The 24,803-nt window shown below is 38.3% G+C and overlaps 1 protein-coding gene across 4 annotated transcripts in view; it reads right to left on the reverse strand.

Annotated features, from left to right (window-relative positions):
* Positions 1-18,411: 18,411 nt before the first annotated feature.
* Positions 18,412-24,803, reverse strand: part of CNR1 (cannabinoid receptor 1) — a 31,100-nt gene continuing 24,708 nt past the window's right edge. For all 4 annotated transcript variants that reach the window (XM_044001273.1, XM_044001275.1, XM_044001274.1 and 1 more), the window contains one exon: positions 18,412-24,236. In XM_044001273.1, coding sequence (XP_043857208.1) covers positions 22,753-24,174 — 1,422 coding nt within the window. In that variant the 5' untranslated portion in view covers positions 24,175-24,236 and the 3' untranslated portion in view covers positions 18,412-22,752. The remainder of the gene's footprint in view (positions 24,237-24,803) is intronic.

A 24,803-nucleotide genomic window follows, 5' to 3' on the forward strand; every position in this document is an offset into this window, starting at 1 on the left:
GGGAATAACTGCATTTATACAAAGGCTGACTAAACAGTATTGACCTTACCAGGATGGTGTTTTTTCTATGCAACTGAGAGAAGCAGTCACAGGAAGTCCATTAACTACCACATGAATTAAAATATCATGAGATGACATCTGCTCTGAGAAAGTTATCAGGTTATCCTGTTCTGTTTGAGTAGGAAAATGTCTGAATTTGATTCTTCATCTCAGATGATATTGATTCCAAAAAGTAGCACCCACAGCAGAGCAGTGAATAAAGGGCTCTGTAACTGGGAGGAGTTGCTGTGTACCTCAAAATCTGCCAGATATGGTTTCTTTCTTAACTTCAGGACTGTCACTTCATAGCAACATGTATTTAGGCAGTGTAGACCAGCTGTCTGTCATCTCTGGGGAAAATGATGAAAACTGAAAAGGGGTTAACTTTATGTATGAATTCTGGGCACATAAACTGACTGATACTGAGTCACCTAGAAGACCCTGGGGAGATCTAGGTGTCACTGAAATTGATGAAATAAGACAGAATCATATTTTTCAAAATAAATCTCTCCAGTAACTCACAGAAAGCAGGGATTTGCCACTTTTGTCAGTGGAGTTCCACCAACACTGAAGCATTCCTGCAGAGGGGAAGGGTTGAGGTGGGAGATTGACCTATTCCTTGGTTTGAATACAGGAGTTAGGCCCTTTGGAGGGCCTGTGTGAAGTTTTAGATTATGTCAGAAGGACTACTACTCCTACTTGTACCCCTGAAACCTCTCTATAAATACTCTAGGGAGTATGGATGCATATGGAAGCAGAAAGTGGGATTTTATTGGCATAAGGAACTCCCATATATGGCATCTCCCTCTTCCAATGTAGGTCAGCATCTTTTCTGAGACTTCTAGTCTAAGAGAATTGCCCAGAAAGCCCAGGGTCACACAGACAGAATGTGGCAAAGGAGGGACCATGTCTTCTTGACTCTGAGACTGGTTCTATTGCACCAGTCTACATTTCTTTAATGCTATCCTTTACATCACTCCTTCATAATTCCTCATTTGTAAAATGGTACAGCTTGCTCAAACCAACCATGTGTTTCTCCATTGTCCTTTGGGTAATCTTTAACTTTAATTCTTGGAGACCATAGTGTTCCATGGTACAGTCATACAACATGACCCATCATACAGTTATGTGAGGATCAAATGAAATGATGTATATGAAGCACTATTTGAATTTGAGCTATTAATTTTTTTTAAATTAAGTTACCATAACTTTAGGGGTTGGAGGCTTTGGAAAATTAGAAGTGGTATAGTATTGGGTAGAACATCAAGCTGGAAATCAGGAGTCCTGTGTTTGAATCCTGCCTCCAATACTTACCATTTTGGGGGTTAGTTCCTCAATCTATCAGGAACTAATTTTTCTCATCTGTAAAAATGGTTGTAATGTGTTATTTGAAATATTGTGGGACTACACTGTTTCTGTATAAATTATTGGGGAAATAGGCTGGGGTTTCTAAAATATTTCTACTTATAAATTAATGGTTATTGCACCCATTTAGGTAGTAAGCATTTATTACATCATATTAAATGTCAGTAGAGCATTGACCACATTTAACACAAGCTGGAAAACCCCCAGCACCATATTGTCTCTAAGAGAGAGCACATGACTCCAAGCAGAGTTCAGAAGCCCTACATTACCTAACCAGGAGAGAGCTCAGCTATCGGACAGCCTGCTTCACCTAGCATGTGACCCAGAATAGCATTTGCCTCGTGGTCCCAGTCTTTTTCCTCTTCCAATAGAGGTGGCTCTTACACACTGATCAAAGCTAGCATCATTCAATTCCATTGGTTGATGTGACCTGAGGGTGGCCCATATTAAAATGAGTTTTACCTATGACCTAATGGGGAAGTGTGCAAAAAGACCATCTCTGAAGGGCAAGGCAGATGAAGTCCAGGTGTGGCTAATCTCATCCAGTCAATCTCCATTTCTATTGATCTACCCATGGGCTCCTGGGCTGGTCCCAGAAGAGATTAGCTAAAGTTTCTAAGAACTATGCTTTCTGAAGTTGGGGGTGAAAAGGGCTGACTTAGACTGGGTCCCTGTGTCCCCCAAGAAATCCATTATTAATTATTTTCTCACAGAAATAATACTTGTAGCATTTACTTTATGGAGTTGCTGCAAAGAAAGTGTTTTATCAACTTCAGTGGGCAGCTAAGTGGTGTAGTGGATAAAAGCACCAGCCCTGGATTCAGGAGGACCTGAGTTTAAATCCGGCCTCAGACACTTGATACTTACTAGCTGTGTGACCCTGGGCATGTCACTTAACCCTCATTGCCCTGCAAAAAAAAAAAAAACCCAAAACAAAACAAACCACAAAAAAACCCCCACAAAAAAACAAAAAAATTCACAGAGATACAGAAATGTGAGTTATTATTATAGTGTTCTTCACACTGGGATAATAATAAACACTAATAAATAGTCATTGTCTTGTAGTGGTAGTAACTGCTTTTTAGAGAATACCTCCAAAGGCTTTTGAGATATTACTCAAATCTGCTGCCTTTGGAGACATGTGCCAAGGCTTCTTTTATTGGCTTCTTTTATTGGAATGTAAGTTCCTTGAGAGCAAGAACTGTATTGTTTGCTTCTATTTATATTCCCAGGCCAGGGCTTAGCAAAGTGCCTGGCACATAGAAAATACTTTAGAAATGCTTTTCATTCACTTATTCATTCATTCAAATCAGTCCAATTAACCCACTTGCTAGTACAAATGGCAATAGTGGGGTGGGAAACACTGCACATTTTATATAAAGTGATATTCTAGAACTATTTATGGATTTCCTCAGTTATATCTAGCATTTCCTTTGGAAAAGGCATTTGCATGTGCCACATGTAACTGTAAATTATAGAGAGGACATTTCTACTTAACCCTATCCCAGATGGGAGCTTAAGCCAATCAGTATGCTCTGTGCCAAAGATGCCCAAGATTGTTCCAAGTCCATGCTTACTTTGCCTCTATTTCTAGCTTGCCACAGACCCACAAACCAAGATGCTTTATCCTCTCTACCTTTCCATCTAACATCAAGGACCAATTAGTTCAAAAGGGCATTTTGCTGTCTACCAGACTTGTTTACTTTGTCCTACCAAGAACAGTAACCCTAATTCATCTAGAGATCCTGCTTCATCCCTACTCCAGGGGGAGTTAAGTTACTCAGTTTTGAGACCTAGGCCATAACTATTTCACATTGATAAAATGATTCTCCCAGAAGTCATATCTGTCCAACTAGCCACAGACCATGATTCATCCCCCAGTCATCTTGACTTTCATCTTGCCATTGGCCTTCAATGACTCTGGAAGAGAGAGTGAAGTTGCAAACTTTGTACAACTCTGCCTCAATTAAATCCAATTTATACTCAAATCAAGACATCACCACTGTGGTATCTTTGGTCTTCTTTGAAAATGAAGGGTAAACAAAAACAGCATACTATTGTATTCATCCCATTTAGCCATCCACTAGGAAACCAAGGCATAGCCAGTATGGGCATATTGCTATGTGCCCTGTCCTTCCTCCATTTCACCTCTTGTTCAGAGAATAGAAATCAAATCAATATTACCACTGATTCTAGACAGGGCATGACAATCTACTGCCCTATGGTTCTACTCATAATTTCTGTGATTTCTTAGACCAAAGATCCCTTACCTGGCCACCCTACTCCCTGATATGAATTATATAAGAGCAATTCTTGTCTTTGTATGCACATTGTCTAGCCTAGAACCTACAACATGGTATTTAATAAATGTTTGTTGATTGATGGTTTGAATAATATATACTAAAAGAACAACAAAAAAAAAGGAGATCATTCTGTTAGCAGAGATATTTATTAGAAAGCTTTCTGGATTAGTGATTATAGAAAAAGATAGGAAATAGTTGAATGGATAATATTTATTGTATGTTTATATGTGCTTACACTAGTTTTAAGATGCAGTTGTGCCTTATTTTACACCATAGATGAATTCCTGACAAATTGCCTACAAACTGATATTTTTAAAAGTTGAAACCATATTTTAAATCCACTAGAGAATATAATTGCTTAACATATGACCCTTTGGGGAGTGTTAAGAATTCCCTCTTCCTTAAAGCAAATAATCCCCTCCAGCTTTGTTTTTTAAACTTGGAATTTTACATATCGAGTTTTCTAAGATACATTTTATTGACCATCTAGTAGATAATTTGATTAATTGTGCAAACAATAAGCATTTATTATGTTGCTACCATGTGCCATGTACTATACTAAATACTGTGGATACAAATATAGTGGTGAGTCAGTTGCTGACCTTAAAGAGTTAACATTATTTAGGGGGATACAACACATATAGGGGAATAGGTGGAATGAAGGGAGTGGCTTGGGGAGTTATGGGGATATTGAAAGGCTCTATAAAACAGTATATTGACTTACCCTTTCTAGTAGCAAAGATAGTATTGATCTGCTTGCTGTTCACAGAGTAAGAACAAGAAGTAGAGGGATGGATGATATGTATCCACTCCTAGGGCAAGATGGCAACATTTGTTGGGCCTGGGTATATATACTGGGTTAAAATGAGTTTTTGTTCACTCACCCAATCAGAACATCCCAGTCCCTGATTGAGTCCCTTACCCTGAAGGGATTAACTTTCAATGGAGAAAGGTAAGGAAAGGTAGGTTTTCTAGAGGACTGGTCCATGAGCATCCTCATTTCTCCTTGCCCCAATTTTCCATATTCATTTTACTTGTGTAGACTGCCTTAGTTTTCTAACAAAGGGCTACCAAAAACAAACAAAACTAAAAAATAGAGTAAATCTGCTTTCCACTTGACCCCCAAGCCTGACTTCCATTTTATAGATAGGCTTTGGGTATAAAGATGGTTGCCTATCTCTGTAGCTCCTTCATTAGGGCCTCAGGTTTAGAAAGATGACATTGGGTGCCAATCTTCCTGTCATTCCTGTCACTTCTTACATCTAAAGACACATGTTTTCTGCTTAACTAGTGTTCTCACATGCATGCCAACACCTTCCAGAAGGTGACCGAACTGTCTTTGGACCCAGTGAAGCTAAGGATTTGTCCATTGTAAAAGTCAGATGAGAGGACTACATCAACTTTAAAACCTAAGTGAACAATTTGAAGTAAAAAAAATCATATTGTAACTCAGTATTATGACAACCCAATTTCTTTCTGATTCTGAACACCCAAGATCCCATATTTCAAGGAGCTTTCTCTTCTATTTTAATCTTCCCCCAATACCACCTTATTAAAATTTGCTTTCATAATCGTTTTTTCAAGAATCAATTTGGCAGGGGCAGCTAGGTGGCACAATGGATAGAGCACTGGCCCTGGAGTCAGGAGTACCTGAGTTCAAATCCGACCTCAGACACTTGACACTAGCTGTGTGACCCTGGACAAGTCACTTAACCCCAATTGTCTCACCTAAAAAAAGAAGAATCAATTTGGCTTTTTTTTCTTATTTCCATTTGATTCATGGCTGCAATGAATACTCCTTTTATATCTGGGATTGCTTGATATGGTTGCTAGAGAAAAGCCTGCTTATTAACCCAGAAATATTTTCCCTTTTCCCTCTATCCATTTACTTTTCCATTTTTGTCTTCCTGAATGATATGAAAGTAAGGTGGGGAAATGTGTGATCTCTGAAGGACTAGTTCATGAGCAATGTTTATCTTCCTTTCTCCTTACTTCAATTCTGTTCAGTGTGGTTGAATGGGAAGAGAGCTGATTGGATGATCCCTGGGAAACTACAAAACTCTTTAGGACCCTTTGCTTATCCCTGGAACAGAAGTCCATTTTTTTTAACCAATAATATTTGCTCAATGATACTGTATGTCTGTGAGGCACAAACCTTCTCAGAATGGAGGCCTTAAAGTGGAAGTTTACAGGATGAACTGACCAATTAGAGGAATGAGTGGCAAGAACAGAGACTGGCCAAATCAGACACATTGAAAATTGATGGGAACAGTATAATAGACTGAAGTGAATAGTTAGGGTGTCTTTCTCCCTTTTTAATATACACAGGGGATTTAATTTGTTGTGTAACTAACAAGAGAGATTTGTTCATTTAAACAGGGAATAAACCATTGAATAAACAAAAAATACTTAACCACGTTAAGGTTTTATTGCTGTTGTTTAACCTTATAAATTAAAAATGATTAGATTTGTGTGATTCTTTTATGAAAGTACATGGAATGGAATATTTAAGTGAAATGGAAAACAATGATTTCAGATTTGGGGGAAGGCAAAAGAACTTCAGTTTATGTTATGGTTTTATGTCAAATGACAGGGACTTCAGGTGTCACATTCAGACAATTGTTTTTGTTGTTGATGGTGGTTGGTTGAGGTTTTTTTCTTCTTTTTTTCTTTTTTTCTTTGTGAGGCAATTGGGGTTAAGTGACTTGCCCAGGGTCACAAAGCTAGTAAGTGTCAAGCATCTGAGGCCGGATTTGGACTCAGGTCCTCCTGAATCTAGGACCAGTGCTCTATCCACTATGCCACCTAGCTACCCCCAGGTTTGTTTGTTTTTTTAAACCAAATTTATATCTGCTCCCCCCACAATAAGAACTCACATGATATTGTCCCTTAGAAAAAATAAATTTATTTCCCCTTCTTAAAATCTGAATTCTAACTGGAAAAAAACCCCACCAACAACAATACCACACCAGGATCTATTGCTTAAATATGAGAAAAATAAAAAATGACTGAACTTAGTAAGCCTTGGGGCTGAGTGACTTTGGGGTGGGGGTTACAAGATAAGGTTACTCTTACCCTTCCTTATTCTGTAGATTGCACAAAGATTTTAATGTCCCTCAAGGCTAACCAAGTAGCAGTGGCAACAATATTATTTATGAAGGGGCAAGAGGCCACTCAATTGAATGTCTCCAGGCATTGGAATTCACTCTGGGTGGTTAATCCTGGCCCAAGTGATGACTGTTCTATTATAAAGCTAGTTGATGCTTCTATTATTCCTAATAAACAGAAACTCAGTCACTGTCAGATGGACATCTCTTCCTGAATGGCCAATAGGTATATCAAACTAATTATGTCTGAAATCTAACCCATTGTCTTACCCCATATGCCCACCCATCCGCCAAACATCCCTATTTCTCTCGAGAAGAATCACCCAGGCTTGTAACCTTAGAATTATTCCAATACTTTCTTCTTTACTCCCCATAGCCAATCAATTTCCAATTCTTAATGATTCTACCTCCACAACATCTCGGGTTTGTACCCTTTTCTCCATCCATACCATTCTCATTTTCATTTGGATCCTCATTAGATTTCTCCTGTATGATTTGTAATAACCACCTAATTGGTGTCCCTGATTCTAGTCCTTCCCCTTCTTGAATCTATCCTTCACGTAACTGACAAAATAATGATCTTTATAAGGTAAATCACTGATCTCCATGTCACTCCCTTGCCCTCAAAACTTTCAATGGCTCCCCAAAGCCCCTAGGATAAAATATAAACTTCATTTTTTAGAATTCATCTTTTTCTTTTAGCCTCAGTTCAAAAGCTACTTCCCTAAGTGAAGCCTTCTGTTACACCCTCTCCCCTCAAATTAGAGAGTTCCAAGTAAAAATTTTAGAAAGTATTCACTTTTCAAGTAGGCACAATCAAAAGAGTGTAGGACTTGGAGTCAGAAGATGAGTTCAAATCCCATTTCTTTCTGGGCTTCAATTTCTTCATCTGTGAAATGAGAGGGTTGGATTAGATAACTGTTTAGATCCTTTCCAGCCCTAAATCTGTGATTCCATTATCCTTTAAAATTATAAAATAATTGGATCTCCACCCCACCCCCCAAAACACAAACACAAGAGTGATATCATTTGATCATTCCATGTCTATGGAGTCAGCAGTTGACAGGATCTTAATTTGTTTAAACTAGATTATTTTTCACTGAAGTTTGCACTCTCCTTGGGGAGATTATAACTGCTGTGCACATAACTCTCTCATATGCTTATCAAGTAACAGTTCGTATTGGTTAACTTTTTTTTATGATCATATTCTCCTTCTAGACAAAAGTATCATAAAGGAAGAAATCCTTGTTGAATTGAATAAATAATTTCCAGCAATACCACACCTGATATTAAGTCAGTGAAGAGTTTCTGAATGTTCGTAGGGCTTAACCAAAGTAATTATTGTATTTAATCGGAAGTACTTTAAGGAAACTTAGAGGATCCTGAGAACATTTTGTAAATAAGCCTTATTGAAGTAGCAAAATCAGGCCCAAAGTTATCCTGATTCTATTACTTTTGGATTAATCCCCTAGCTTCCTATAGGTCACATTGAAGGTATACTGAATCCAGGTAGCTCTAAGAAATTTGCAGTATTGCTCTTCAGACTAAAACTATTCTGATATTGAAATTTCCAAGGTTTTCAGTCAATTCACACACACACACACACACACACACATATATATGTAATGGCCTAGGAGATCTTAGAAGGGAAGTCAAGTGTAATAGAGCAAGTGTCAGGAAATTGAAGTTAGGAAACATTTGGATTCAGATCTATGAAACTTAATGGCTGTGTGATCATGGCCAAGTCACTTAACCTAACTTTCCTCATTAGTGATAGTACATACCACACGCAGTTTTACTTGTCTCAAATGGTTGTTGTGAGATAACTTTTATATGAGAATCATATAAAATAACAGATTTAAAGAACATTGTAAACCTTAAAGCAAAGATTCTTAACCATTTTTGTGTCACTGACTTCTTTGGGAGTCTGCTGAAATCTATGAACCCCTTCATATAATAATTTTTTTTTTGCAGGGCAATAAGGGTTAAGTGACTTGCCCAGGGTCACACAGCTAGTTAAGTGTCAAGTGTCTAAGGCTGGATTTGAACTCAGGGAGTCCTGAATCCAGGGCCGGTGCTCTATCCACTGTACCACCTAGCTGCCCCATAATAATCTTTTAAAATATATCAAATAGGGGCAGCTAGGTGGTACCAGTGGATAGAGCACTGGCCCTGGATTCAGCAGGACCTGAGTTCAGATCTGGCCTCAGACACTTGACACTTACTAGTTGTTTGACCCTGGGCAAGTCACTTAACCCCAATTGCCTCACCAAAAAAAAAAAATACATCAAATAGGGAGGCAGCTAGGAGGCAGAGTGGGTAAAGCACCAGCCCTGGATTCAGGAGGACCTGAATTCAAATCCAACCTCAAACACTTAAAACTTACTAACTGTGTGACCCTGGGCAAGTCACTTAACCCTAATTGCCCCCCCCCCCCAAAAAATTACATCACATACAAAGGATTACAATGGAAACTGATTAGATTGAAATAGTTAGCAAAATACTAAAAATTAAATTCACTGATCCCCTCAAATTCTATCCATGGTATCTAGAGGGGTCCATGGATCCAGCTTAAGAATCCCTGCCTTAAAAAGATTGAGTCTAGGAAGAAAAATTTGAAACTAGAAATCTTATAAAAACAATTGTTGCAAAACTATCTCTAAATGTAACTGGAAAACAATAAAATCCTTTTATGGAAAAAAAGAATTGCATCTAGACCTGTTTTAGGGATTTACAGGTGAGAAAAAGAATTCTACCAATCAATGGTTCTTATGCAGTTTATATTCTCAGTTTGGAGAGTTTGGAGAGGTTGACCAGAGTCATAAGTATATATATCAAAGGTAGGACTTAAAAAGAGGTCTTCTTGGCTTCAAGGCTCTGTCCCTACTATTCCATAGTTTCCTTTAAGCACTTTATACCATTATATACCTGTCACTTATTATTTTAGCAAGTGTTCTTTAAAGACTTGCTATGCTGAAGAGATGATTTCATAATATGCATTCAATGGAACAGGTAAGTAGAGAGCTATTTCCTGGAGACAAAATGTCTTGCTCCATCCGTTATAAGTCAAAATAGGAAGAAAGTGATTTAAAAACTCCACCCCCACTCCTCAGGAACATAGGAGAAATAACTCAAGGTAGTGAAAGAAGGGACATTTTCACTGTTTCCAGGGAAGAGACAGACTAAATTAAATGTGTAAGATGTCATTCACCCAAAGTAATTAGACATCAAGAAAGAAGTAAATACCAGTTTCAAATATTTTATCATCTACATTCCTATTAGGGTTGATAAGTTAAGAATTCTGAAAAACTGAGACTGGGGAAATAACTGAAAGATAAATACAAGTATGTGGTTATAAGCATAACAATAGTAATACCTATCATTTATATAATGCCTTTAAAAACACTTTATATACACACATTATCTCATTGGAGTCTGACAATAATCCTGCAAAGAAGAAGTTATAGTTATATTATTATATAATATAATTATTACTTCCATTTTACAGATAAGGAAACTGAGTCTCAGAGATTTAAATGATGTCCACACTTAAATATATTACCTAAATCAGTCTTCAAATATTTGAAAAACTATAATATAGGAAAGGGGCTAAACATATTCTGCTTGACCCTAGACAGCAAAACTAGGAGCAATAGTTGGAAGTTGCAAAGAGACAAATTTAATGTTGTTATAAGGAAAATTTTCTTAGCAACTAGCTTTATCCCAAAAGATTTGCAAAGGGCTCCCTCAGGATGTCATGGCTCCCATGTCACTGAAGGTCTTCAAGCAAAGGCTAGATAGATGCCCAGTTATTTGTTGTGTAGCAATTGGAATTCTTTTACAGAGATGGTTTGAACTAAATGAATACTAATCTCCTTTTCAATTCTGAAATGCTATTATTCTATGATTTATGAGAGATGCAAAATATATGTCACATCACAAATCTTTCTTTTGTTGTGAGCACTAGACTTAGTTTTCCTCCCTCCTTCCTTTTCTTCCTTCTTTCCTTCCTTCCTTCCTTCCATTTTGTAGTTTCATTAGTATTGAGAACTCTTAATGAAGAAATTCCGTCTATGAATGCATATCAGCACATTTGTTGAGCATAGTTCAACGGGGATTCTTCTTTAGGCATGGTTTGGGCTAGATGATTGCTTAAGTCCCATCTCACTCTGAAATCCTATTAAGTATCAGAGATCTGATATAAATTTCACAATGCAAATCTCAAATTCATGTGTTATTAAATGATCCCACATTTCATAACACAAGGATTTCACAGAAAAAAAATGTGTGAACACTAGAGATTTAGCTCTTATTTTTTACACTGACTAATTATCTAATTTAGCTTTTATTTTCCACTCACTTGTTTGGCATTAAAAGATGAACAATAATTATCCCAATTATATACATAATATCCCTAGAATTGGGTCAGAAGAAAATTGTAAGGGCAGGTCTAAGATGAGTCTTCTCTAATATGTTAGCAACCACACTGTGTACTCTATAGTACATAGGATCTCACTTATCTCATCTTAAATGTATGAAAGAAAAAGAATATGGACTGGTCCCCTTGTGCGAGGGAGGGATAACTGATGGGGAGCCCAATGGTACCCTCACCCTGTCAAAAGAAAACAAAGAGAGCTCCTGTACAGGTTCAGTTCATTTGCTATAATGAATTTATGGGGAAAAAGACCTTCACAGCCTTGGTTCCAATTCACCTTTTCAGCCTTAACAAGACTCCCCTTTCTGTACTCTTCAGTCCAGACAAATAAACCTTTTTCCTGTCCCTCATGTGTGATATCCCACCTCTTATCTCTGTTCACAGGACATCCTTTATACCTGGAATATATTGATGCTTCTTAGAATCTCCAGTTCCCTTCAAAGCTAAAACCAAAGGACTCTTCCCATAGGAAGCTTATTTTGATATGCTAATACTACCCTAATTGCATTATATTTATTTTTCTATATAAATTGTTTGTATACTTTTATGTGTATATGTCAATTTCTACTATAGAATATAATCTCCATTAGGTAAGAAAAACACATAGTCAACACAAAATAAAAACTTGTGGGTTGATTGAATGAGTGATTGGCACAGTTTGGGCAAGCATGCATGAGTTGCAATCTTCATTTTTATAGGGAATGTCTATATAGAAGAAACCATGGATTTATTTAATTACTAAACATATGAATAAATGATGCTACTTTGACTTGATTGATAGTCATGCCAATTGCCATTGGTGGTGGAGGGACAGAAAGAACTGATTATTATTTATTCTATATGTTTATTATTATTATTATTTTGTGAGTGGGGAGATGGATCTGAGAAAACTATTTAACTGGAGAAGAAACTTGAAGACTGAACCATAATCCTGAAAATACAATGAAATAAGAGTTGGACAAGGGAAGAATGTGGAATCTTTATTGATCCCATATATTATTCTAGCCCTATCAATAAATTAGGGAGCCAGGTGTCCCCAGAAATAGGAACTTTGTAGGAAACCCAATAGAGGTTTTGAATGGGAAAGGTAGTGAGTCTGGGAGCAGAAAAGAGGAATGTGGGAAGTAAGCCTTATGAGCCAGTGCCACATGACCTTCAGAGAGGAAAATTTAAGATTCCAGTGCAAGGACATAGGTGAAGAAAGCAACTTCTCTAGCAAGGGAAGAAACAGCCAAAAACAACTGTCCATTGTGGCCAGAAGTGGGATAAAAGAAATGAGTCAAGGGTATCAGGAGGGAAAACAAGACAGAAGACTTAGTAGTCAGTAGAGAACATTTCAAAATAAAGGCATCTTTGGATACCAAATAGGGAAGAGTCTTCCTCCTCCAGGAAGCCAAGGGAGGAAAGGCAGGACTTCACTGAGCTCATTTTCATTGAAACCAAAGACTTCCAGACCTGAAACCCATGGGAGAACTTAGAAGTCCCTCTCACAAGCCTGGGTCTTCCAAACAGAGCTAAGGATTAGGGAAGCAAGTGCCTTGCCAAATGAAACCAACTTTGGCTAAAATCCTCAAATTTGATTCATTCTCTGGGTCAGACAGAAATTGGTCCATTGGATTCAGATAATGATATTATTATTTTTTTTAATAGGTAACATATGGGGCTTTCAAGTTTGCCCAAATTTACAAATCATTTGATTCAAAGATAAGATGAAGGGGAAGCTAAGTGATGCAATGGATAGAGCACCAGTTCTGGAGTCAGGATCCTGAGATCCCAAGATCAAATACAGTCTCAGACACTTACTAGCTGCGTGACTCTGGGCAAGTCACTTAACTATTGTTACCTCCAAAAAGACCTTCAAAGATGAGATGAAGTAAAGAATTTTGTCAGGCAAAAAGGTTTGGATTCTCTTTTTTTTTGGGGGGGGGGGAAAGGTTAGAGTAGATTTCCGATTAAAGTTTAATATCTTTTGCATGCAAGACTATCATGAACTGATAAGACTTCTATAAACTTGCAGCTAGGGGGCAGCTAGGTGGTGCAGTGGATAGAGCACCAGCCCTGGATTCAGGAGTACCTGAGTTCAAATCCAGCCTCAGACACTTGACACTTACTAGCTGTGTGACCCTGGGCAAGTCACTTAAACCCCACTGCCCTGAAAAAAAAAAGGCAAAAAACAAACAAAAAAAACCTTGCAGCTATTCCCTTTTTATTATTATTATTTTCTGTCTTTATTATTTTAACCTCTGCATATTTTCCTAAAGCCCTTAGAACTGAGGTTCCTAACCATGAACTTAAAAAAAATTACACACACACACATATATATTGCAGGGCAATGAGGGTTAAGTGACTTTCCCAGGATCACACAACTAGTGTCAAGTGTCTGAGGCCAAATTTGAACTCAGGTCCTTTTGAATTCAGGGCCAGTGCTTGACTCACTGTGCCACCTAGGTGCCCCTTTAAGTATATTTCAATGTAATTAGTTTCCTTTGTAATCCTATGTGTTTTATTTTATGCATTTAAAAACATTACTCTGAGAAGGGGTCCACAGACTTTACCAGTTTCCCAAAGGGGTCCATGACACACACACAAATGGTCAAGAGCACCTGACTTAGAAGTTTCACAGAAAGGTTGTATGTTATTTCTATCAGGGAGAAAAGTATGAGATGAAGGAAGCATCTGAATTACATTCTTTCTAATAGGAAAATTCAGGGTGGTTGTTGCTTGTTCTTCATTCTGAAAGAGGACCATGACATTGTGGTGATGTTGTGACTTACAGTGAATTGGATTTAGGTGAGGGGGGGCTGTGCAAAGTTACCAACCTCACTTTCTCCTTCAGAGCTATCTGGATCCAGTGGCAAGATATACATCAGGATGACTGGAGATGTCCCCAGATGTTTAAGGCAATTGGGGTTAAGTGACTTGCCCAAGGTCACATAGAAAGTATCTGTGGTGAGATTTGAACTCAGGTCCTCCCATTTTCAGGGCCAGCACTGCCTCAGGGCAGTTAGCAATTTGGTTTAAGACAAAGTGATGGCAGTAAATAATGTGTAGCAAAATCCTGAGGCTTTCTGATGTAAAAAAAAAAAAGTAGGGGACATGGTATGTGTTAAGATGTGCTGTCACAAGTTGGTAGACCCAAAGGAAAAGTCAAGGGGATCTTTGGGAGTTTTGATTATTCTATCCCCTGGGCACAGTATCTGGCACATAGTAGGCAATTAAATTCTGATGGATTGAGTCCCACAAAAATGGTCCCATTCACTTTACAGTATGCATCTCCACACAGCGTCTTATCTGATCCTCTTATAAACACCATACAATAGGCAGGACAAGCAAATTCTTCTTTTAAATGTAAGAAAACTGAGGCTAAAGGAGATTAAATGATATGTCCCTGATATGTTTATCAGGACAAACCTGATATGTCCCAGGTTACAAGAAAATGACTGAGTAACAAGTCGAGCCTATTTCTTGTGACTCCCAAACTTGCAATATTTCCATCTCACAATGTCTATGCCAGGAAAAACTGGATAATTTTGATGTTCACTTTGATTCAGATTTTAGACGAAAAACTAAAGTTGTTTTGTATAAAAAATAGGGGGAAGTCTTCCCTCATGTAAAGGCTGAAAATATTATTTTTGACTTTTTAGAAGGAGAAAACAATCAAAATTATAATTTTGTTTTATTTTTTTATGTATTGGTCCTGAAAGAGGAATAATTCATTTATTCATTCAATGAGTATTGAGCACTTCTTGTTGATAAGACCTGGGGCTAGATGCTTTGAATGAAAGTGTTGTAGCAATTTGACCATAGTGAAGGGGTTAACAGTGTTTAATTTTTTACTAGAATCTTAAAACTGAAATTTCCTTAAATCCTTCCCCAAAGTTATAACTAGGGTTGACTGACTGGAATTTTGTCTCAGAGCACTGATATTGGGTGTGGGGAGAGCATACTTCCTTTCCGATAAAGTCCTCTGGTCTGACTTCATTATGTCTTGCAGTTCTCCATTGGCCATACCTACATCTGTTCCCTTGATTTTCCCAAGGTCAAATGCACAAGCAGCTATCACCTAGGGTCTTGTCTACCCCATCCACCTGTCAATTTTCTGAGGCTGGATTTGAACTCAGATCCTACTGACTCCAGGGCCAGTGCTCTATCCACTGTGCTACCTAGCTGCCCCATCCTTGACTTTTTCTAGGGATTGAGGAACTGGGTTCACCCATGGGGATAAGCTTCTTCATCTTCAGACCTTTTCTTCTTTCAATTAAATTTGCAAAAATTCTTAGTTATAACTGGTTTTCCCTATAATCTTAACTCATTGACTTACTTTATTTTAGATTTTTTTTTGTGGGGCAATGAGGGTTAAGTGACTTGCCCAGGGTCACAAAGCTAGTAAGTGTCAAGGGTCTGAGACCAGATTTGAACTCAAATCCTCCTGAATCCAGGGCCGGTGCTTTATCCACTGTGCCACCTAGCTGCCCCCTCATTGACTTACTTTTAAATAAACCATTCATCCTCTTACTTTTTTCATTCTTTATAATTTTCACCAAACCTCCTCATTACTGGTTATTGAGGCAATGACTAAATTATCCATATCCCTAAAATGCTCAGAGGCCTAGCAAAAGTGATTTAAAAAACTGTCTACTTGGTCCCATCCTGTCCCTCCCCAAGTTCCCTTAGGAGGCAGGCTGTTAGTACTTTACCTAAGTATCAGGATATATGCATTATAATCAGAGGTTCAAATCTTGGCTCTGCAACTACCTGCATGACCTTGGGAAATTGATTTGCCCTTACTGGACTTCAACATTTTTATCTGTGAAATGAGAGGAGTGGGACTAGATTTACTTTAAGACAGGTTCCTTCTAGCTCTAAAGCTCTAAGAAAATAATAATAATATCACTTCTATCGTGCTTTAACAATAATATTATCATTTATATAATGCTTTAAGGTTTTAAAAGCATTTCATATATATATATATTATCACATTTAATGCTATATATGAGCAACAGAGAGCTCAGGAGCAAGAGCAGAATAGGACTCTGAGAATATCAAGGCAGGGCAAAAAGATGTTTCAAGCTATGACTCTTCCAGATATAGAAGAGGGAAAAAGGGAGAGTTGGAGTAAAGCAGAATGGACTAGAGGGACAATCAGTAATGACCATTTAACCTTTGGGCCTCCTTTTTTCTACTTTGTAAAAATTAGAGGATTGGACTAAGTACCTCTGAGGTGTCTTCCAGCTTTGTCTCTGATCCTATAACCTATAGATTCTGTGCATATTTAAATGATTTCATGTTTCCTTCTAATAATCTCTCTCTCTCTCTCTCTCTCTCTCTCTCTCTCTCTCTCTCTCTCTCTCTCTCTCTCTCTCTCTCTCTCTCTCTCTCTCTGTCTTTCTCCCTCCCTCCTCCCACCCCTCTTGTCTACCCCCACCCCCACTCTCCTATCTACTGCTGAATTGGCACTGAAGTTTTTACCTGTTCTGTTTCTGAACTGCGTTGGTTCACTCCCTTCCTTAAGGAGCCCCATGGCCCCTCATTTCCTGGGGGTTCACTTTATTGGTGTTGACTTAGTATGGATACCTTATGGACTTTAGCCCTACTGCAGCTCAGAACTCTTGAATCCAAGCAATCCACCAGCCTCAGCCTCAGGAATATGAGCAGGTACTACAGGCATGCACCATCTTTTTTTTGTTTGTTTTGGGTTTTTTTGTTTTTTTGGTTTTTGCAGGGCAATGAGGGTTAAGTGACTTGCCCAGGGTCACACAGCTAGTAAGTGTCAAGTGTCTGAGGCTGGATTTGAACTCAGGTACTCCTGACTCCAGGGCTGGTGCTTTACCACTGTGCTATCTAGCTGCCCCCATGCACCATCTTTTAATTCTAAATGTGCCTGTTACATTTGAGTTACCAGGACCTGGGAATTCATTATTGCAGTTCTTGGGTTTTGAATTTAAGATGATGGTGCACAGGTTGTGTTTTCATTGAGGGATAATGTGTAGGCAGAGAGTGAACTCAAGGATTTGGTCATATGAAATTCCTGCATTACAGAATTTGCTCAGTTTTTAAAGATTCATCACCATCAACTCTATCAGATACTAGAGAAAACAATGAGTTTAACAGCCCTTAGATTGCAACTTTTTAAAGTCACAAAGTTGCTTGTCCTTCATTCTCAAATAGGACCATGACATTAGGAGGTGATATCATGACTTGCAGTGAATTGGATTTAAGTGAGAGAAGGCTGTACAAGGTCACCAACCTCACTCTCTCCTCTGGAGCAATCTGGGTCCAATGGCAAGATAGACATCAGGATGACTGGAGATGGCCCCAGATGTTTAAGACAATTGGGGTTGAGTGACTTGCCCAGAGTCACACAGCTAGTAATTGTCTAACACCAGATTTGGACTCAGGAATTCCTGACTCCAGGTGTAGCATTCTATCCATTGTACCACCTAGCTGCCCTTACAACTCATTTGACCTGGATAAATTCATTTTATTTCTACTAGTTCCAGGCTCTTCATCAGTTTACTGATGTAGTAGTGGGGGGTGGAGAGCTCAAAAGTTCTTTCCAGTTCTAAATCCAATTGAGTGATTTCATAAAAGGAATGAAAGTAGTATTTAATTACCATGATGTATCTAGTTGATTTAGCAATGTATACATGCATATAAATGTATAAATGCTATTTAGATTTTACTGAGTCCATTCATACTACAAATCGTAAATTTATTGTAATTTATTGGACTATTCTCCTAAACCTCAATGAATGAATGCTCTTTGGTGACTTGATACATTTTTCTTTACTATTGATCAAGGGATGTGTGTGTGTGTGTGTGTGTGTGTGCACTATTGCTTAATTAAAGTTCACATATTCCTTTGCTCATTCCCCAAGGAAATATGTATATCATTTTGAACCATGATAATTTTTCGATAAATGTGGGAGAGATTAATATAAATGTCTTATTCTTTTCATGTGAACATATGAAATGAGAAAACAGCTTCCAAGATCACTTTAGGTTCTCCATGATAATCTAGGGTTTTGATGGCAGTTTTAAATTTTGAAAATTATGGGCATGATTAAATGGTTCCTCTTTGTGTAAGTTTAATGACCTAATAGACACAAAATATAGTCTGCGCACAGTAGATATTAGATAAATATTACTCTGCCAAAGGTAGTTGAATGGTTGAAGCTACTTTTAATGACAATTTTTCCAGAACTTGTGTACAAAGTTTCATACAGATTACTAACAAGGATATTGCAGCGGTTGCAGGGATGTTACCAGCTCAACAAACATCTAACAATACAATATTCTTCTAAGAGAAAGTAATAATGTTAGATTTACAGACAATAAAGAGTTGTGTTCTTCACTTTGAAACATTAGAAATAAAAGTTCAGATAACTCAGCGTCTCAGCTGCTTATTATTACAAGAAAACATTTCCCTTCTTGGGGAATCATGTGTCCCCAGCACTCAATACATGGGATCTATCTGAAGATAGCTTTTAGGTGGCCATAGCGACTTAAACACACTGCCCTATCTGAAAAGCACTGATTTTTAGGCCACTGATTATACACCTGGCTTTTGAAAAACTTATTTACATACATTCAGCCCAAATCAGTAGAAAAAATGTCTTGTCTATGTTACAATAGGTAACATGAACATTTCATCAGAGGGCCAGTGCAAGAAAAAAAACATTTTAGCCTTAGCACAGCATTTAGGAGATCTTAAAATATCATACAAATATACAATTAGATCATGAGGAGTCTAATTTTGCACATGATATAGGTGGTCTCTTTTACAGATATGAAACACCTGAAATGAACAGATAGAATGATAACTACAGCGCTATTCAAGCAGGGCCAAATTCTCCCACAGCGGATGGTGTTGCTTATTACTTGTGGAAGTGATCTGAAGTACCAGAATCTTCTGAAAATGCCATCACACAGCTTTATGGGGTCCTAACAAATAGCTGGTGTTTAGATAAGCAACCCGCATGACAGTCCATCCTAAACCTCAAGTTTCCTTTACATTATACATATGTACATATAATGGAAAAAATCTGGGCTTGACAACCAGTTACTGAGTTGATTGCAGCTGTGAAGACCAGGCCAAAGGAAGTCGGTGCTTGGGTCAGTTCCTTACAAGAAATAAAGTCAACTGGGAGTATGTCCCTTCATGAATGATGGCCCACAATGGTGAAGTATTTAGGACTAAGACCTGTGAGTTGTTTGGATAATTTTTAATCACCAATGGAAAGCTGATGACTGTGTAGCAGATTTACCTAAAGCATACTCACATTAAAGAAACTAGCTTTGCTTAAGGAACTGATTTGTTAACTAATTGTCGTTCTAGTGACAATTTTCAGCAGGGAGTATGTTTTAGTCACTTGAATTAGCAAGTGATTAAAAAAAAGGCAAAGTGTGCAGAACTGGTTTAGAATGTATGCATGTAAGGTATTGTGACAGATACATGGTAGTATCTTACACAAGATGCTATTTCTTATTATATAGATAAGCACCGAGTTTAGTGCTGACAGCCCCATTGTCCCTTGATTTATTACATACAATTTAGATCTTGAAAGCACAACAAATTTACAAAATCTGCATTGAATTCACAGGAACACAGTTTCAAAAAGAGGATCTTGGATATATTTTTTTTAAAGCTTGGCCTTCCTCCAATTCCTTCTCCCACTCAATTTCACTGAGGACAGAGTTTCATAACAGAGAAGAGAGTTGGTAGCTAGCTACCTGGTGAATTCTGAGCTGTACAGATAACCACTTTGAACAATTCAGGGCAAAAGAATGGTTATTTTTTTTAAAGGGCTATTAGGCCCTAGCAGAATTTATTCATAAGTCAACCTTCTCTTCTTCTCCAGAGAAATTATTATTACCATAGCACCCTAGGGTCTCATCTGCACTTAGAGACTTTGAGGCAATCTGGTCTATGAAGACAGCCAATTCCAGTTTTGTCCACAGAGAAGTTTGATCAGAGATCATAATTGTGAGATGGGAGAATAGGGGAAGGGACTTAAAGACTAGTAGAGAAACTTTTTTTTTTTACTGAATCCACCAGATAATTTTAAACTTTCCACTTCACCTTGTGCTGTACAGACCTAGCCTCAGGGTGCTGCAGGAGTAATGATTTGTCTCTGGAAGGAGAGAAGATTGTGTATAAATAAAATCCATCAGGGTTTATCAGCCTCTTAAATCTCATTCTTTTTGGCAGAATACCCATTTTTGGGCCCCTATGACACCGTGAAGGGATAAAATATTGGGACCTAAAAAAAGCCTCATTTTGACCAATCTTTACTTGTCAATAAATCTCAGTCAACTGCCAGGATTAGGACAGTGGTCTCATAAAAGTGGAGTTTGCACAGGAAATGCAAGACAGAGAGGTCTGTGCATCTACCAAGTGAATCTGGGCAAAAGAGAGAGGTGATCTTGCTGAATTTGGGTTCCAAAAGCGAGTCAGGCTCCAATAATCAAGAACATCTCTTCAGTATCTAAATAAACTGCCCAGCCTACTATCTCCTTGTGCCATGTAGGCTGTGACGAGTAGTCATGCCTCATTAGAGGTGGATTTGAGAAAGGCCTGAGATCCCTTTAGTGTCATTAAAACTAGGATTCACAAGGGCTAGATGAACCATTACTTTTTTTTTTAATGGTTTCAAGTTTACTGTGGCATGTTCATCTTTTTATAATGAGGCCTGCCTCCCTCCCTAGAGATAGATGGGGATATAACTCCCAAATGAGGAAATTCCCTCCAGCAATGCAGGTAGGCAGCTAGTCTGCAGTTTATCATCTTCTATATTTACCTAGCATGATCAGAGCTTAAGTAACTTATCCAGCATCTTGTAACCAGTATGTCAAAAGATCCTTGAACCCATGTCTTCCTGGATCTGAGGCCATCTCTTTATCCATTCATTCTACCATGCTGCCTCCTTATATTTTTTAATGTTCTGTGCTCCAAGTTGGGAAATTAGAATGTTTTTCTTTAGCACTGAAAGTACAGGATTTTTCATTGAATTATATTTAATCAATTGCTCCTTGTTAAGTGTTGTTCTTGACATGTGCTTGACATACTTTCTCAAAGTGGATGAAAATTTTCTGATTTTTTGCAATCTGTAGTTTCATTAACCAAGATGTTGAAAAGAACTCAATTTTAGAAACTGAATTCATGTGCAAAGAGCGCAACAAGTAATACGATTTAAACCTAGCCACAGTTTTCTAACTTTATAATATCACTGTGACACACACACACACATTTACGGCCTATGCACACACACACACACACACACACACACACACAGAAATTCACACTCACGTAGTGTACTTTTGCTAATCCAGACAATATTTCTTTTCAATTAAAATAAATGAAGACTCTTGTTTGGCCTCCTAGGCAGAGAATCTACTTAATCCTGGAATATAAAAATGCAATACTCTTCAAGTATACATCAACGGCACAGTGATAACACCTTACATTAAGATTGACACATGCTGTCTTAAGAGATATGGGGATAGCTAAAGACTTAAGGAAAAAAATTAGGTGTTGTTAAAAGTAGCCATTAATCCTTTGTTCTTCGGTTCTTGGAGTCATACATTATACAACCAAATAGCAATAGTCCAGAAGACCCTGTCATAAGAAATGTCCTTATAAGAAAATGCAAACTGAATTACTCTAGAACTCAAAATTACAATTTCAAGTTGAAAGTTGGGGATCAATGAATGTTGTTCACTATAGGGAATGGATCTTTATACTCCTATTATGCTTATGTTGTGTTAACAGGAAAATTAAGGGTTAGGGGTATTTGAAATGTTAAAAGAAAGAATGAAAATATTGGAGACAATAAAGTGTAAGATTTCTAAAGTCATTATATGGATGATTGGCAAATAAGGGTTTTCACTGGGATTTATCCACTGCATATTCTGTTTTGTTTCCATACAAGTCTGTATCTTTCTATATTGCCCAACTAGACAAATATAAATAACATGTAATAAACATCAGTACACAGTTCACAGGACAATACAGTTTTACAAAATAGCTCTAATTCTGTACTGCAGCTTTTAGGGGGGGAAAACGGAAACCTCTGTTACTTATAGACATCAAATACATTTTACAATAGCATGAAAGTTATGGTTACAAAGGCTTTACTCGTTTGATGGAATTTTTCAAACAGCTACATAACGTTTGGATCATGTTCCCCCACAAGTTTTCCATTTATTTCACTGGAACTTTTTCCTTTATTTAGTCAAACACAGGTGACTCAAGTAACATGCTTTAAGAAAAAAAAAATCAACCAACCAACTTTCTTAATTGTAAAACCTGTGAAGAGTTGTGTTTTAATTTCTCATTGTTTAAAATGACTAATGAGCATTGTGACAATTACCTTTCAACTGAACATGGTTCAAAAATTCAAAAACATGAGAGGATAGACTCCTTTAAACAAACAAATAAACAAACAAACAAACAAAAATAACCTAATTTCTTTTCTCCCAATGTGGCTGAGAAGTCTTCAGCTCACAACGCCTCGGCTGTGGTATCCGTGGACACAGACATGGTTACTTTGGCAATCTTAACTGTACTCTTGATGCAACTTTCAGCAGCCCTGTGAACATTGCCTGCACTATTTGCATGTTTGTGCGGGCAGTCGGATTCCCCCATACTGTTATCCAGGGGCTGTGCTGTGCCTTCGCAAGTGGGAAACATGCTCCGGAAAGCATGCCTCAGGTCCTTGCTCCTCAGAGCATATATGATAGGGTTCACGGTAGAATTCAGTAAGCAGAGCATACTGCAGAAAGCAAACACTGTCTTAATGAGTTTGTTCATTTTCCCAAAGACATCATAGACCATAATGGCCAGCAGTGGACCCCAGCATATAATCAGGACCACCAGGATTAGGACAAGGGTTTTGGCTAACCTGATGTCCATGCGGGTTTGGTCAGGCCTAGTGACCTGCACCTTGCCATCCTCTGATGTGTGAATAATGATGCTCTTTTGAGTGCCTCGTTGGATCATTCTCACTGCATGACTATGTGCTTTCCACAATATATAAACGTAAGCATACACAATGAACAGCAGTAGAACACTAGTGACGCCAATCCAGAACATTAAGTAGGTTTCATCAATAAGAGGAAAGATGTCTGAGCAAACTGACTGGAGCTTCTTGCAATTCCATCCTAGAAGAGGGAGCACAGCAATCACAATAGCGATGGTCCACATGACACAAAACGCTACCACAGCCTTGGGTCTGGTGACGATCCTCTTATAAGCCAGTGGCCTGTGAATAGATATGTATCTGTCAATGGCCGTGAGGAAGAGGCTGCCAACGGAGGCCGTGAAGGAGGCCGTCACTCCACCCAATTTGAACAAGAATACATTTGGACTATCTTTCCGGTGGAATACATGAAAGTCGACAAAGCTGTAGACAAAAATGACACTTCCCAGCAGGTCTGCCACCGCCAGGCTACCGATAAAGTGATAGGAGGGCCGGCAGCGGAGGCTACGGGAGTGGAGGATGACACACAGCACCAACAGGTTCTCCAGGACTGTGAAAGTGCCCAACGTGAGGGACAATACCGCGATGGCCAGCTGCTGACTAGGGTTTAGAATCATGAAGCATTCCATGTCCATGAAGTTCTCTCCACACTGGATATTCTCCTCATTATCCTTGTAGGAGGACAAGGATTTGTTGTTGTAAAACTCTGTGATATTTATCTGGTCTGATGGAATTAACTGGGGATTATCTCCTGCAGTCATTTTTTCTTGGAATGGACTACCCCTAAAAGAAGTTAAAGGGAACTTCTGTGGGAAGTAGCCTAGTTTGGATGCCATGTTGCCTTTGATATCTTCGTACTGAATATCGTTAGAGCCTGCGTAAAGGAGGTCTGTCGTGATGGTCCGGAAGGTGGTATCCGCGAGGCCATCTAGGTTGGACTTCATAACCCCTGTCTTCAATTATGCAAATTTTGAACAGACCCAGAAGAAACACAGGGGAGAAAATCCTAGTGGGAGGGGAAATAAAAGAAACAGTCAAGGAAGATAAAACCAAGGAGACACAAAATAGTACTATAAACAATGAGCTCCAAAGTAAGGCAGCTGGGAGGCACAATGGATAGGGTGCTGGGCTTGTAGGCAGAAAAACCTGAGTTCAAATCTAACTTCAGATACTTGCTAGCTATGTGACCCTGGGCAAGTCATTTAACCTCTGTTTGCCTCAGTTTCCTAAATTGTAAAATAGGGATAACAATATCACTTATCTCCCAGGGTTGTTAGGAAGAACAACTGAGATTATATTTGTAAATCCCTTAGCACAGTGCCTGGCACATAAAGATAATAGGGGTTATATAAACATTAGATATTATTAAGTATTATTTAATGATAGAGTTATACAACTTAGAAATTCAAGTGAGAAGCTCGATCTCACTTAACAAGTCTTTTGAAAGAGCATTGGGGGGTAGCTAGATGGCACAGTGGATAGAGCACCGGCCCTGGAGTCAGGAGTACTTGAGTTCAAATCCGGCCTCAGACACTTAACACTTACTAGCTGTGTGACCCTGGGCAAGTCACTT

The sequence above is a fragment of the Dromiciops gliroides genome, chromosome 4 (assembly GCF_019393635.1).
Source record: "Dromiciops gliroides isolate mDroGli1 chromosome 4, mDroGli1.pri, whole genome shotgun sequence".
NCBI lineage: Eukaryota > Metazoa > Chordata > Mammalia > Microbiotheria > Microbiotheriidae > Dromiciops > Dromiciops gliroides.